The sequence below is a fragment of the Salvelinus namaycush genome, chromosome 41 (genome assembly GCF_016432855.1).
Source record: "Salvelinus namaycush isolate Seneca chromosome 41, SaNama_1.0, whole genome shotgun sequence".
Taxonomy (NCBI): Eukaryota; Metazoa; Chordata; class Actinopteri; order Salmoniformes; family Salmonidae; genus Salvelinus; species Salvelinus namaycush.
Window position 1 is genome coordinate 3,214,107 of NC_052347.1, and position 14,671 is coordinate 3,228,777.

At 41.7% G+C, this 14,671-nt stretch overlaps 1 protein-coding gene across 1 annotated transcript; it reads right to left on the bottom strand.

The window, feature by feature from the left end:
* Positions 1-2,973: 2,973 nt before the first annotated feature.
* On the bottom strand, positions 2,974-11,664 carry LOC120034536 (pyruvate dehydrogenase (acetyl-transferring) kinase isozyme 2, mitochondrial-like). The gene is made up of 11 exons (XM_038981133.1): positions 11,412-11,664; positions 10,688-10,829; positions 8,145-8,216; positions 7,653-7,837; positions 6,741-6,830; positions 6,433-6,510; positions 6,181-6,257; positions 5,965-6,063; positions 5,043-5,153; positions 4,722-4,835; positions 2,974-4,600 (listed from the first exon to the last, which is right to left on the bottom strand). Exons 1-11 carry the CDS (start codon positions 11,527-11,529, stop codon positions 4,457-4,459), a joined length of 1,230 nt encoding a protein of 409 aa, XP_038837061.1. The 5' UTR covers positions 11,530-11,664; the 3' UTR covers positions 2,974-4,456.
* Between the last annotated feature and the right edge of the window lie 3,007 nt (positions 11,665-14,671).

The following is a 14,671-nucleotide window of genomic DNA, read 5'->3' on the forward strand; positions in this document are numbered from 1 at the left end:
CCTTATATAGACAGGTGTGTGGCTTTCCAAATCATGTCCAATCAGTGGAATATACCACAGGTGGACTCCAATCAAGTTGTAGAAACATCTCAAGGATGATCAATGGAAACATGATGCACCTGAGATCAATAAAACATTTGCAAAAATTTCAAAAAAACAGTTTTTTTTGTCATTATGGGGTCTTGTGTGTAGATTGATGAGGAAAAACATTGATTTAATCAATTTTAGAATAAGGCTATAACGTAACAAAATGTGGAAAAAGTCAAGGGGTCTGAATACTTTCCGAATGCACTGTATATATATATATTTTTTTTTAAATCAGGTGGTGCATTACCCTTAGCACCCCTACTTCTATGTCTATGTCCTCACCTTAGAGTCCTATTGCAGTATGGATTGTATATTTATATAAAGTCATCAATGAGATTTTACATGGCATACAGCTGAAAGGTCATACATGTCATTTTGGCGTTTTTGTGATCATAAGTTAGTCAAGATGTTATCGAGATGTGGTCAACCCATTGAAATAGCCTTATGAAACTCAACCTGCTTGGATGCCGTCTTAACCATTTAAATGTGGAGCCTTTACTGTCCAGATATGGCTTACTACTTTGGGACACCCACCACTCAGTCATTCTGTAGACAGGTGCTTGGTCCATTCATACAGTACTGATGAACAGGAGCCAGGGGAAATGACATTAACACAGCGGTGCTATGAGCCATTGGCAAAGACTCGGGTGCTTCGCATACCCAACCTTCACCCCAACCAGTCTGCCCACACTAGATTCACCAGGGCTTTATGTAACCTGTCTGTCTGTGCGTCAGAGTTCCTCTATCTCTACCCGTCTGTTCATTTTTCCCTCGTTTCCAGTCTGCCCACTCAGCTCTTATCTCACTGAGGTGTGTCAGTGTACCAGACATGGACACGGGTGGATGTTTGCAGTCATAAAGACCGAATGCTGCCAAAGTCCTCACAAAAACCCTGCATGGTGGGCAAAGTCTCCAGAAAGTCCCCTATGCACCCCACCTCTCTCTAGTCTTCTACTTCATTTTCCTATAGCAGGTCGTAAACAGTGGTGTAAAGTACGTAAGGAAAAATACTTTAAAGTACTACTGAAGTAGTTTTTTTGGGTATCTGTACTTTACTATTAATATTTTTGACAATTTTTACTTTTACTTCAATGCATTTTCACTGACACCCAAAAGTACTCATTACATTTTGAATGCTTAGCAGGACAGGACAATTGTCCTATTCACGCACTTGTCAAGAACTTCCCTGGCCATCCCTACTGTCTCTGATCTGGCGGACTGACTAAACACAAATGCTTCGTTTGTAAATTAATTCTGAGTCTCGGAGTATTCCCCTGTCAATCTGTAAATTAAAAAAAACAAGAAAATAGTGCCGTCTGGTTTGCTTAATATAAGGAATTTGAAATAATTTATACTTTTACTTTTGATACTTAAGAATATTTTGGCAATTACATTTACTTTTGATACTTAAGTATATTTAAAACGAAATACTTTTCTATTGTTACTCAAATAGTATTTTACTGGGTGACTTTCACTTTTACTTGAGTCATTTTCCATTAAGGTATCTTTACTTTTACTCAAGTATGACAACTGGGTACTTTTTCCACCACCGGTCGTAAATACAGGGAGGTGGCAATGTGGAAGATAATTTGGTTGTATATGCTTGTTTTTAGCTAGGTTAGAACACATTAGCCTAGTTATACTATGCTTGAGTATAGGCTCCTATGTACGACCGTTTTTTGTTTTACTAAGTTTTTTGTTACAGTTGTTATGCCAAGTTTGACCCATCTTTTTAGTTTGGATTTCTTGTATCATTCTCATTCGAAAATTGAGAACTATTGTGCTAGAAAAGCATAGAAAAGTGAATGTAGCCCGAATTTAACGTCAACTCATGGATCTTACTCTGATGACCGTCTGTGGGACAAGATAGTCCCCGACACTCTTAGAAAAAGGGTTCCAAAAAGAATGCAGAGGTTCATCATATTTTCAATCACTTCTCTGATCGAGCGTCATGGCTGGCTCAGGCATTATGTTCACCGCCGCCTCGTATAACACATAGGCCTGACCAACCACGCCCACAAACGGCTGCTGTACAAAATGTTCTCAAATGAGAGGAGCACAGCAGTTTGACTCGGTGCGCAGACTCGCACACACACATACACAGACAAAGGTACACCCATACACACTTTCCAGGAATGTACTCTTTCCAAGAAAGGGGAAATCAGTTTGACAGTGATGGAATACACATCTGCAGAAGAAAAGCATTATGAAACCATCCCAAGTTACCCAGTGTTGAAATATAAATATTGCATGAAGCAACGGGAAATGTAAAAAAAATATTGTAAGGCGATTTCATTTTGTACTGTACATACGGTACATTTAACTGTATAGTGTATCAGCAACAACTGAAGGCTCAAAATTCAAATTCTGTAGATTTGTAGCGAGTCCCACAAAGGTGCCTTTCAAGGCAGTGGCCGCATCAGAGAAACAGTACTTGACATAACTCAGGTCTATATCTCCATGAATGGTTGGCTCCTGGCTCCTACACTTGTTTTTCTCTCTTGAGGAGACAGTTACATAAAGCTGGGCCGTGCTCTCCTCTCTGATTGGTTACAAGGGCGCCACCTGACGGGTCAAGATTGATTGCTTCCTGCAGCAGGCTCTCTCCATACCGGCCCCTTGTTCTCTGATAGTATGTATGTATATGTTTAACTGTTCGAGGAAGAGCAGGCAGTTGAGCTGAAATGCTGAGACTGTCTCTGGATCAGCACAGCAAGTCACAGTGTTGACCTTAACTCAGTCATAAATGCTTACGCTGGCCAAAAGGCTGCTTATTTAGCAGATATGACTGACCTTTGACCTTAGCTGTGAAGTACAGCATCAAACTACTGCCACAGTTGTTGTTCATTCATGCGTTTGTTATTTAATCAAGACGACAAAGAAAAATAACTTCATTATTTGACATCATTTATTTGACATAAATCACTTTATTCCTAAAAATAAGACATTTGAAATGTACATTTTGTTCAATTCAAGTATAATACAAACGAAACTAGCGTTTTGGCTTGATTAGAAGATACTCAGTTGACTGGGTCAACTACAACTAGGGATGCGCACACACCTGGACCAATAGTGTTCATACCATTGCAAAGCAGGACAAACTGTCACTACGGTGGTACCATTAACAAACTTCTATAGTGCAGCCGTCCATCTTAGGGAACACATCTCCACATTTCCTTCTACCTCAAGCTATTCACACAGGCAAGGAATTCCATCCAACAATTACAAACTATACATTCGGCTGTCTGTACTTGCTCGCGCTTTGGACATTTTTGTTCAAGCTAATGGAAAGAAAACAAAGTTGCGTGTACATTTTTCCTCACTGACCAATCCAAACAAAAGTAGGTCCATATACAATAAAGGATTTTTATACCAGGAAAACAATGACCAATTGGCTAATATTTGTGAACAATCTGTTGTCTGCATTCATAAGGCCCTTATCAAGGACATTAGGATGTTTGATGTTTGAAATGTAGGCCACTTGGCAATAGGCACTCGTGAAATTTAACACACGTTTCACATACTATGTGATACAGTCGAATAGTTATGATGCTACAACTTCAACCTTCCTAACAGGTTATAACCGGACATAGCTGATCTGACTAGCAAAGGGAGGTGCCAACAAGGCTAACCAGTCGCTGGCTGTCACCATGCTTTACAACACTGATAACTGATAAGTAACACCCCCTTTGTGTCTTCTCCATACTCTGATAAGGATTTGAAATGATGCGACCTCCACTGAAACGACCCTCAAATGAAGTGGCTATTCTTCACAGTGAATACCATCATGACCAAGTACTTCACCTAAACCTTCACAACTCTGAAATGGTCGATCCCACGCTCTACCGGAATGACAAGATCTCCCACTTCCGCCTTGGTTTTTTCTCCTTCTCCGACAGGATCTATTTTTCACGCCACCCCCCTTCACTTTCATGCTCCCCTCCACTGTCAACCCCAAATCCAGGTGTTGTAAGCGGGGCAGGAGGCTCCCGCTAAGGGCCTTGTGTGGGATGGAACATACAGATCAGACTAATCATATTTGGGGAGCAGTTTAATTTGAGATCTACAATCACTTGCACTTTGGAAGATGGCCTTTCTAAGGCAACTGGTTCAGTCCTCTCTCCCTGAACCCCCCTTCCTAGGAACACAACTTTAGTGGGGACAGGAAGTGAGTGGGTTTACCCACTTCCTGAAACAGGAAACCACTAGGGGTTTTAAACCTGTGCAAATCAGAAGCTTCTTCTCTTCTAGACTTCCTCCAGGATTGGTCGCGACGTCTTTCTCCCACCACCACGTCAACATTAGGTCCCATTGAGATTTGGCCCTTTTTCTCTCTCCTTAGGGCTTAAGGTAATTGAAAGGTCAAAGTTCACTTGGCGACTCTGTATATGGCCAGGTCCAGTGGTTCTTTACTGGGAACACACCAGTCATCTGCCTCCAAGTTGACTTTGTAGTGTTTCAGAGCTGTCTTGTTGAACACAGGAAGCCTCTCCACTGAATCTGTGGACAATGCCTGAGGGAGAGAGCGGGGCATAGAAGATAGAGTTAGCGATTAGCATGTCTAGGAATGTGACAACTTGACAGGTTATTCATTTCTGAGGTGTATAAGGAGGTAGTAGGTAGTTGCCTATTACCTTCATGTGAATGACAGCGTCGGTACCATGACCCTCCATTGAGTATAACTGTAGGTCTCCCTGGAAGTAACGCGCATAGAGGCGTGAAATGGGAAGCCCATAGCCAAAACCAGCCTGGAGGGACACACAACAGGGGAAATGTTACCGGCGAATGAAAATACATTGACATAGTTGGAACTATTAGCACAAAATAGGATATTTGGCCTCAAGGTACAGAAATACTGCAAAAAAAAAAAAAAAGGTTATCTTGTCAAAAGTATGGCTTCTGTGCGTTTTTAGGTTCTGTGAGGTGATATAAGTAGATGTGTGTGTATCACGCACCAGTGGGGCCCGGTGATTGTCCCCGAAGTCGGGTCTGGGAGCTGTGGAGTACATGTAGCTGAAGAGCGTCTCAATCTTTCTTAAGGGGACACCACCACCCTTATCCATCACCTAAAAAGAGAGAGAAAGAGAGCGAGATTACACACAGATTACGCTCAAACCCATTTATTGACCATCTGGGTCCATTTAAATAGAGCTATCACTGATTAACACTCTATGTATTGGGCAAGAATACATGAACAAAAATGCCTATGATATAAACCTGGGATTAGAACATCGGGCCAGAGAGAAGAAAATGCTAAGGTCATTAGGAATAATCAAGGCATCTAGTGCAGAGGTGAGCAGATGGTGAAGGTGGATCGTGAGAGGATTTAGCTCAAATTCATTGAGACAGCCATAGTTTCACATTCACCACCGCTAAGATTCTAATTGGGGGAAAGGTTAACGACATCAACCAATAGCAGCTGTAGTTAATCCCTTACTAAATATGGCTAAACATACTTTGTCCAATCCTGTTAATGAGAGCATGGCTCAAGTGGCTCTGCATTAAATCATTGATGAAGGCTGTACTAGGGGGTGAAGTAGGCGGAGGGCACAATAGAGGAGAGCTGAGCTGTGGCACAACATTATAGCCAGCATCATCTTTCTCTTACAAACCATTAGGTTGTTTCAAATAAGGATTTGTATAACAGGATTGGGTTTAAGGTTAGAGGTCACACAGGCCTATGTGTTGGTTCTATTTTGGGTTTGTTGTTTTGCTGTTTCATGGAGTTTAACTGGATTAGAAACGTTCACTTTTAGATATTGGTTCACCCGAGTTTCCAACAGCTCTACACTTTGTCCCCAGTCCTCTCATCATCTTGATTCTAATTCCCGCGAGGCTAGATGAGCACTGCGATTGGAAGTCTGCCCTGTCACTCACCTTGATTGACAGATCCTCTCCGCCAAGGGCCACCATGACTCTGATGGGTGGGAGGTTGTTGCTGACGTCATTGGTCTCAATTGTAGCTCTCATGGCATTCTGGGGGACATCAAAAGAGAACGTTCAGGTACTTGTCAACACATAACATCTGACCACACAGCCAATGTTCTCCCTATCATCCACTTTGAGTTTTAAGACATCATTATATGGACTCACCTTGAAGAGCTCAAACAGCATGTGGTAGAGATGGGAGGGGATATAAGAGATCTGGATTGGATCTCTGACATTGTTGGCTGAAAAGGGAAATGATAACAGACTATGAAATCCCCATAAGTGCATCGGTTTATTTCCCTATTAATAGCTACTAACGTACTGCATGTGACGCTATTTAGCTTTAAAGATAATGTGAGTTTTTTTATTTCAAATTCACATTAAGGGTGAGGGTGTGTAGAGGCCTGCTCTGCTTACAGTTCATCTCCCTTAGCTCCAGCTCAGGGGCCCCGAGGTAGTACTGCTCACAGAGCATCTTGGCACTCTCAAATGCATCTGGAGAGAAAGAGAGGAGAAGGAAAGAAAGAAATGTAATTAGCTGTTTCCAGCTGTCACTCCGCAAACAAAAATGAACACGATAGCCAAATGTAGACAGAGCCACTCTTTGTGAGTTATCGGCTTCAAATAAACAGAATAAGCACTTCAAAACTGGATCTTTCTATCACCCCACCACCTCATTTTCACCTTAGACCAATTTAATGAGTAAGCCCCAAAGCTTCTCTAACCTCGAATCACTTCAGTGACATCACACAGGGAGTCAATGCACCCGATGGTGTTGGGATGGGCTGGGTTGGTGTTCCCGTCGAAAACAAGTGCTGCAGAGAAAACGGGGGACAAGGGGAGGAGGAGAGGAAAAAGGGGGGGGGAAGAGCTAGAATGTTACATGTGGTGGACCAAGTCCAAAATGTTTTGGTGAATGATTGAAAAAGGCAAAGACAGGGCAGGAGAGTACCGGCAAGGCCCAGTTCTGTTTGAATGACCTTGGACAAATAGTGCTGAGGTGGGTGAAGTGGAAAAAAAGTGGTCCAAAGCGGTTTGAACCTGTTTTCCATTGGTTGCATAAGAGCTGACAACACAAAACGCTGTACCCATAGCACAGCATGGACACTACTTATCCTACTATAGTTGGAGAATTCTAGAGGCTACCTGGAAAATTCTCTTAACAACCCTATTTCCTGTCTTATAGTCAGGCCTCCGGGCTGAGACTGTCAAAAAAAATCTACCTCAGCATGTGCAAGCACCTCTGCCAGTCTATCCATGCCAACCCTTGTATAACTGGTTGCCAGCACAATTAGAACACTACTTGAATGTGTGTCAAGACTAACAGTGTAAGCATTAATCTCAGCTTCAAACGGCTTGCTCAATGCCAGGGCCAAATTGTTGCATTGCCTTCTGCTTGAGTTGCAGGTTTAGTTAAGGGGAACTGGATTGGTCAAGGCCAAACTGATATAGGCCAATCCCTGTCAACCATCAGCAACAGCTATTTTCTAAGAATTGCTCCTCTGGAATTGGTGAGAGGTTGTCCCAAAACCACATCCCCTGAACTGTGTTTGAAAATAAACAGATAGCTTTAACTAGACAAGCTTATTTTGAACTAATCAATGTGGAATGCCTGTGACCTCAGAGGCGGGACTTACTGTGCTGGTTGATGAGCATGCGGATGGAGATACGGCTCATGTAGAATCGGTCCAGGAAGTACTGGATGTTCTGGCTAGTGACCGGGTCCTGGCCGAAGGTGTCTTTGTACTCGATGACGCCCTGCGCCATAGTGGGCACCACATCATTGTGCCTGTTCCTAATGGTCTCCAGGGACTCAACAAACCTGGAGAGAGGGGGAGAAAGGGGGCTGTCAATCTTAGTCTTTAACAACCCCCCCCCCCCACCAATTAAAAAAAAAAAAAAAAAAAGCTAGTTTTTCAGAGTTAGTATTAGATGATTAATATATGCTATTTAGAAGCCGCTTTAATCCAAAGCGACTTACAGTCATACATTTCATGTACAGATGACCCCAGTGGGAATCAAACCCTTCATCCATCTAGGCATTGCAAATGCCATGCTCCACTGCTCTACTGACTGAGCCACACAGGACCACAATATGGAGGAGTTAGCGGAAGCTGGTGCACACTTACGACTCCAAGACACTGTGGTCGTCTGGGCTCTTGTCAAGGAAGTCCAAGATCTCCATAAGGCTTTGGATGTACCTAGAAGAGAGAGAAGGAAGAGTTAATTTAGTGACCTTAGTATTGCCACGTTACAATCACACAGGCATCATCAACATTTGTTTAAATGCTGAGATGAAAAAAAACAAACATTGATTCTCAATAGTAAAGCAAAAGGCTATTGGGTCTCAGGCTCTGTCAATAGAGACTGTTAGTAGATAGGGAAGGTTCTTTTGCACTGGTCATTTTCCAGTTGGCTTTTGGACCAGCTAGGTGCCATTCCTGCATCCATGTCCCTGCGTCGCTCTGATACCAGGACACCCCTCATCCATCTCGCATTGCTAGGCACATTGTGTGTGTGTCTCAATATGTCCATGTGATTCCTATACACAGAGCAGTAGTAAATCTACTCCACTGACATTCTCATATGCTGCTTAGGACAGCACAGCGAGCCTCTTCTGTCCAACTAAATCAAGAGTTTTTATTTACTAACTCTATTTTATCAATGTACCAATCGGGCTTCAGGAAGAAGCATAGCACAATTACAGCAGCCATGAAGGTTTTAAATGATATCACTGAAGCCCTTGACAAAAAACAGCACTGTGTCTCACTTTTTATTGATCTCTCTAAGGCTTTTGATACAGTTGATCATGCTATACTAAGGCAGAGATTGTCGAGTGTAGGTCTTTCGGAGCATGCAGTTGCATGGTTTGCTAACTATCTGTCTGATAGAACTCAGTGCACTCAATTTGATGGGCTCGTGTCTGTTAAATTGTCTGTCTGTAATGGTGTGCCCCAAGGCTCTGTACTTGGTCCTCTCTTATTCTCTATTTATATAAATGATTTAGACAAAAATGTCCAAAATGCACAACTTCATTTTTACGCTGATGATACTGTTATTTACTGTTGTGCCTCGTCTCTTCAAAAGCTTTCCAGAACTTGCAAACTGCTTTTTATACTGTTCAATATACCTTGTGTCAATTGAAGCTTATCCTCAATACTGACAAAACGAAACTAATGGCGTTTTCTAATGCAAGAAATAGACCTCTGAACCTTTCACCTATTACTACCTGTCAGGGCAAGGAGATTGCGGTTGTAACCATATATAAATATCTTGGAAATTTTAATTGATGACGGCCTCTCTTTTAAATTGCATATTCAACAACTTACAAAAAAATGTAGGCTGAAATTGGTATTTTATTTTAGGAATAAGGCCTGTTTTTCTTTTGAAGCCAGGAGGCTAGTATCAGCTACATTTATGCCTTTACTAGACTATGGGGATATTTTATATATGAATGCTTCCGCTCAGTGTTTGAGATCAATTGACACTCTTTACCATGGCACTTTGAGATTTATTTTAAACTGCAAAACCCTTACGCACCACTGCACTTTGTATACCAGGGTTGGCTGGCCTTCTCTAGTCACTCGTAGGCTCAGTCACTGGTATACTTTTATTTACAAAGCCATTTTGGGTTTACTACCTTTTTATTTGGGCATTTTTATTGTTCAGAAATTTGGTGGGTACTCTTCGTTCACTGGACTTTATCCTGCTAACTGTTCCAAATGTCCGAACTGAATTTGGTAAAAGGGCTTTTATGTACTCTGCGCCATCGTCTTGGAACACCTTACAAAATACTTTTAAACTGGAAGAACTTGTCCCGATTGGTGTTTTTAAATCACTGATGAAGGATTTTGAGGCTGATTCCCTGACCTGTCAATGTTTTAATTTGCTGTTTTTGATTTTGTTATACTCTTGTGAATTCAATGGTTTTTACTAGATTACTTGTAGTTTTTCATGTTGTCTGTCTGTCATTTTTGTAATGACTTGGTGCTGCCTATCTTGGCCAGGACGCTCTTGAAAAATAGATTTTAAATCTCAATGAGCCCTTCCTGGTTAAATAAAGGTAAAATAAATAACAATAAATAAAAAAATATTTAAAAAGTCAACGTGAGCCTTCCTTTCTGCAAAAGCTATGCACATGGCTTTCCTTCCAGCCTACCAGTCCACATTAGGATAGGAGCTGCATGCTAATCAATAAGACGGCAAAACTCGTTATCATTCAACAAGAACAAACCAATAGTCATCTGCAAGAAAGCACATGAGCCTTGTTTGGTTTAAATCAGGAACCTAGGATAACCTTAAGATGCATGTTTACTTGATGTGTATCTGTACTTCCCCCCCTCGTTTCAACTGTTCCTGCCAAGACAACCCTTAGTCAAAAACAACGAGGGAAGGGAGGGAGGGAACTGGGACAAAGTTCACAGCGCGAGCGAGTGGCGCACAGCTGGGACACTAGAGCTATGCATTGGCCAAATGACCATAACAACAACGTTGCTTATTAATCAAACCCCGGGTATGTACGATATGCTGCAAACAATAAAACACTTGTGTGCTGACACTGTGGCACAATATATCCCGATTCTAGTATATATAGGGCGACATTATATGCTACTGTCCCGTTAAAAAGTTGACGTTTTCGGATAGGTTCCTGATTGCTGTAGCTGTTTCTTACCAGCGTTGTACTAGCTGCACGGATGGTGTGGTCAACAAGCGGTCCGGCAAGAGGTTGAGCTCTTTCATGATGTTGGACAACCGGACGGGAAGTTCTTGTCTAAGGAAGGCGAAGGACGTCTTCTCGCAGGCATTTGTAGAACCTGGAGATGGTGGGTGTCAAAGTTAGATAAGCTAGAGCAAAAGTGTTTGAGGATATATCAAAGCAATTGTGTAATAATAATAATAATAGCTATTATTTATTCACCTCATCATCATCAACATCACCTGTACATGACAAACTATGGCCTATGCAGACAGGCTTCTGCCTATTCCTTCAGTATCTCATATCGTTACTGAAAACCATGGTAACGTTGTAGTCTACATTTAAACATTATGATTGGCTAGCTGGAACAACTTGAACCAGCCTACATCCGTAGGTCGTATTGTTTGCACATGAGACAAGTCAGTGTAAACATATTGAAAAAGTATATCTAATTACCATATTCAGTGTTGTAGTTTAGATTTAGATTATACCCCTATGTCTTGTATGGTTTAATTACCATTTTCTTTACATTTCATACCATGTGTTATTCTGCAAGCCTGCAAAACATACAATGACATCCCTCTATCAGTGTGCACGACATTGAAATTAATATTGAAACATTGTGCGCTCGAATTATTTTCTGAGCAACATTATGGCATTGGTATTCAAAAGGATGCCGTTGAGTTTGTATTCTACTCACCGAAATCCAAGAATTGCTTCATAGACAAAGGTGATGGTGAGAATTTTGAGAAATGGTCAATATGCTTTGGCACGTTGGCCAAAGCAGCGTTCTTCATCAGGAATCTGACAAACTTCATTATGCAAGGCAAATAAAAAATCCTAAAGAAAAATAGTAAAGAAAAATCGAAATGTCCGTTCAGAATACAAGATGTTTAGGTCTGTCTCGAGTGTTTACGTTCAATGTTGATTTTCTGAAGATTGCGACAGTTGGAGTTGTCTTGAAGTAGACTTCGCCAGCCAATAGCGTTGCTTTATGCGCAGAGCTGGCCAATGAGAGTGGGCGGTCAGTGCGCAGTGCTAGGAAACCCACCCCACGAGACATGGTCAACAACCCAACAGGGCATGATGACGGTGTTGACAGATTGTGTGTGTCATCTCTAATTTACATAACCTCAATTAACCTATGTCTGTCGCCTGTCTGGAAAAAATCACTGCTATGCTGTTGACAACCTCAACAAGGTGACGTTCAGGGATGGTAGCCTACTGCTGTCCCGAAAACAAGTGCTCAATTTGAATGTTACTGTGAATGCAGGGCATAGGTTATTGCATTATAATTGATAGCTTTATAAAAATTATTTTCACATTCCTGTGTTAATTTTACTTGGAACCATGGTCACCACGGCAATCAATCCCAAAAAACATGGTAACTTGTTTGATTTGGATCCCCATTAACAGACAACTAGTCTACATGGGGTCCGACACACCGAAAATACATTACACACAAAAATACTTGACATGTTTACAGTAATGGTATCAATACTTGGTCAAGGAGCACTGAACTTCACACACCTTCCATTCACACCTCCATTCAGGTCAGAGAGGGGTAAACAAAACTAAAAAGTCAAGACCATCACAACAAGCATACATGTCTGGTGAACTAGGCTATGCAAAAAAATTCCAAAGGAATTTCGGTCTTTTGCAACAACAAAAAATAATGAAGTACATAACTGGAAAGTTACTGTATTTCTTCCTGCTTGTTACCATCTAGAAAATATATTCCCTTAGACAATACCAGGCAAATACCATCTAAAACAGGACTGTAAAATCAAGTGGTGCTGTTGTATGCTATAGTAGTAAACACGCCACCATAATCCGTTTATGGTGTTCATTCACAACGAGGTGAGAGTTGATGGAGTGGGCATGCCACTGTGTTTCCATAACAAGGTTAACAATATAGACATGACAGAGCATGTTTCCATCAACAAGGTGAGGTACAGTACAGAACATAGATAGAGAGAATAGATAGGGAGAGAGAGAACAGGCTTGGGTCGATGGTCAATGACAACAGCAGCAGTGAGGGACGGGAATCAAATGGTTAGAGTGGGCTGCTTATACCAGAGGCAGAGGGTTCGTAGTGAGGACGACTGGCTACTATTCTGAACTTTGTGTGGTGAGCTTTCTGGCATCCAGAGCTGCTGAGGCATCAGCCAAGTGGTGCTACACAGACTGGAAGAGGCTATAAGTGGCGATGTGAGAGAGAGAGCAAGAGGTAGACAGAGAGAGAGAGAGCACACTGCCCACAAAATGTGGTGGAAACAGCTGTACTTCCTAACCTCCTGCCAAATGTATGGCCATAGCAGAGATGCATAATTCCCTCAGATTACACAGATCCACAAAGAATTCAAAAACAAACCCAATTTGGATACACTCCCATATCTACTGGTTGAAATACCACAGTGTGCCATCACAGCAGCAATATTTGTGACCTGTTGCCACAAGAAAAGGGCAACCAGTGAAGAACAAACATCATTTTAAATACAACATACAGTTGAAGTCGGAAGTTTACATATTAGGTTGGTGTCATTAAAAACTCATTTTTCAACCACTCCACAAATTTCTTGTTAACAAACTATAGTTTTGGCAAGTCCGTTAGGACATCTACTTTGTGCATGACAAGTCATTTTTCCAACAATTGTTTACAGACAGATTATTTCACTTATAATTCACTGCATCACAATTCCAGTGGGTCAGAAGTGTACATACACTAAGTTGACTGTGCCTTTAAACAGCTTGGAAAATTCCAGAAAATGATGTCATGGCTTTAGAAGCTTCTGATAGGCTAATTGACATAATTTGAGTCAATTGGAGGTTTACCTGTGGATGTATTTCAAGGCCTACCTTCAAACTCAGTGCCTCTTTGCTTGACATCATGGGAAAATCAAAAGAAATGAGCCAAGACCTCAGAAAAAAATTGTAGACCTCTACAAGTCTGGTTCATCCTTGGGAGCAATTTCCACACGCCTGAAGTTACCACGTTCATCTGTACAAACAATAGTACGCAAGTATAAACACCATGGGACCACGCAGCCGTCATACCTCTCAGGAAAGAGACGCGTTCTGTCTCCTAGAGATGAACGTACTTTGATGCGAAAAGTGCAAATCAATCCCAGAACAACAGCAAAGGACCTTGTGAAGATGCTGGAGGAAACAGGTACAAAAGTATCTATATCCACAGTAAAAAGAGTCCTATATCGACATAACCTGAAAGGCCGCTCAGCAAGGAAGAAGCCAATGCTCCAAAACTGTCATAAAAAAGCCAGACTACGGTTTGCAACTGCACATGGGGACAAAGATCATACTTTTTGGAGAAATGTCCTCTGGTCTGATGAAACAAAAATAGAACTGTTTGGCCATAATGACCATCGTTATGTTTGGAGGAAGAAGGGGGAGGCTTGCAAGCCGAATAACACCATCCCAACCGTGAAGCAAAGGGGTGGCAGCGTCATGTTGTGGGGGTGCTTTGCTGCAGGAGGGACTGATGCACTTTACAAAATAGATGGCATCATGAGGGAAGGAAAATTATGTGCAAATATTGAAGCAACATCTCAAGACATCAGTCAGGAAGTTAAAGCTTGGTTGCAAATGGGTCTTCCAAATGAACAATGACCCCAAGCATAATTCCAAAGTTGTGGCAAAATGGCATAAGGACAGCAAAGTCAAGGTATTAGGAGTGGCCATCACAAAGCCCGGATCTCAATCCTATAGAAAATGTGTGGGCAGAACTCAAAAAGCGTGCGTGAGCAAGGAGGCCTACAAACCTGACTCAGTTACACCAGCTCTGTCAGGAGGAATCGGCCAAAATTCACCCAACTTATTGCGGGAAGTGTGTGGAAGGCTACCCGAAACATTTGACCCAAGTTAAACAATTTAAAGGCAAAGCTACCAAATACTAATTAAGTGTATGTATACTTCTGACCCACTGGGAATGTGATGAAAGAA

Excerpts from the sequence above, each read along its gene's own strand:
- LOC120034536 (XM_038981133.1), bottom strand. The coding sequence starts at position 11,529 with ATGAAGTTTGTCAGATTCCTGATGAAGAACGCTGCTTTGGCCAACGTG. Across the intron at positions 6,064-6,180 it reads TGCTGTTTGAGCTCTTCAAG|AATGCCATGAGAGCTACAAT; the intron begins GTGAGTCCATAT and ends GATGTCCCCCAG. Across the intron at positions 5,154-5,964 it reads GAGAGGATCTGTCAATCAAG|GTGATGGATAAGGGTGGTGG; the intron begins GTGAGTGACAGG and ends CTCTCTTTTTAG.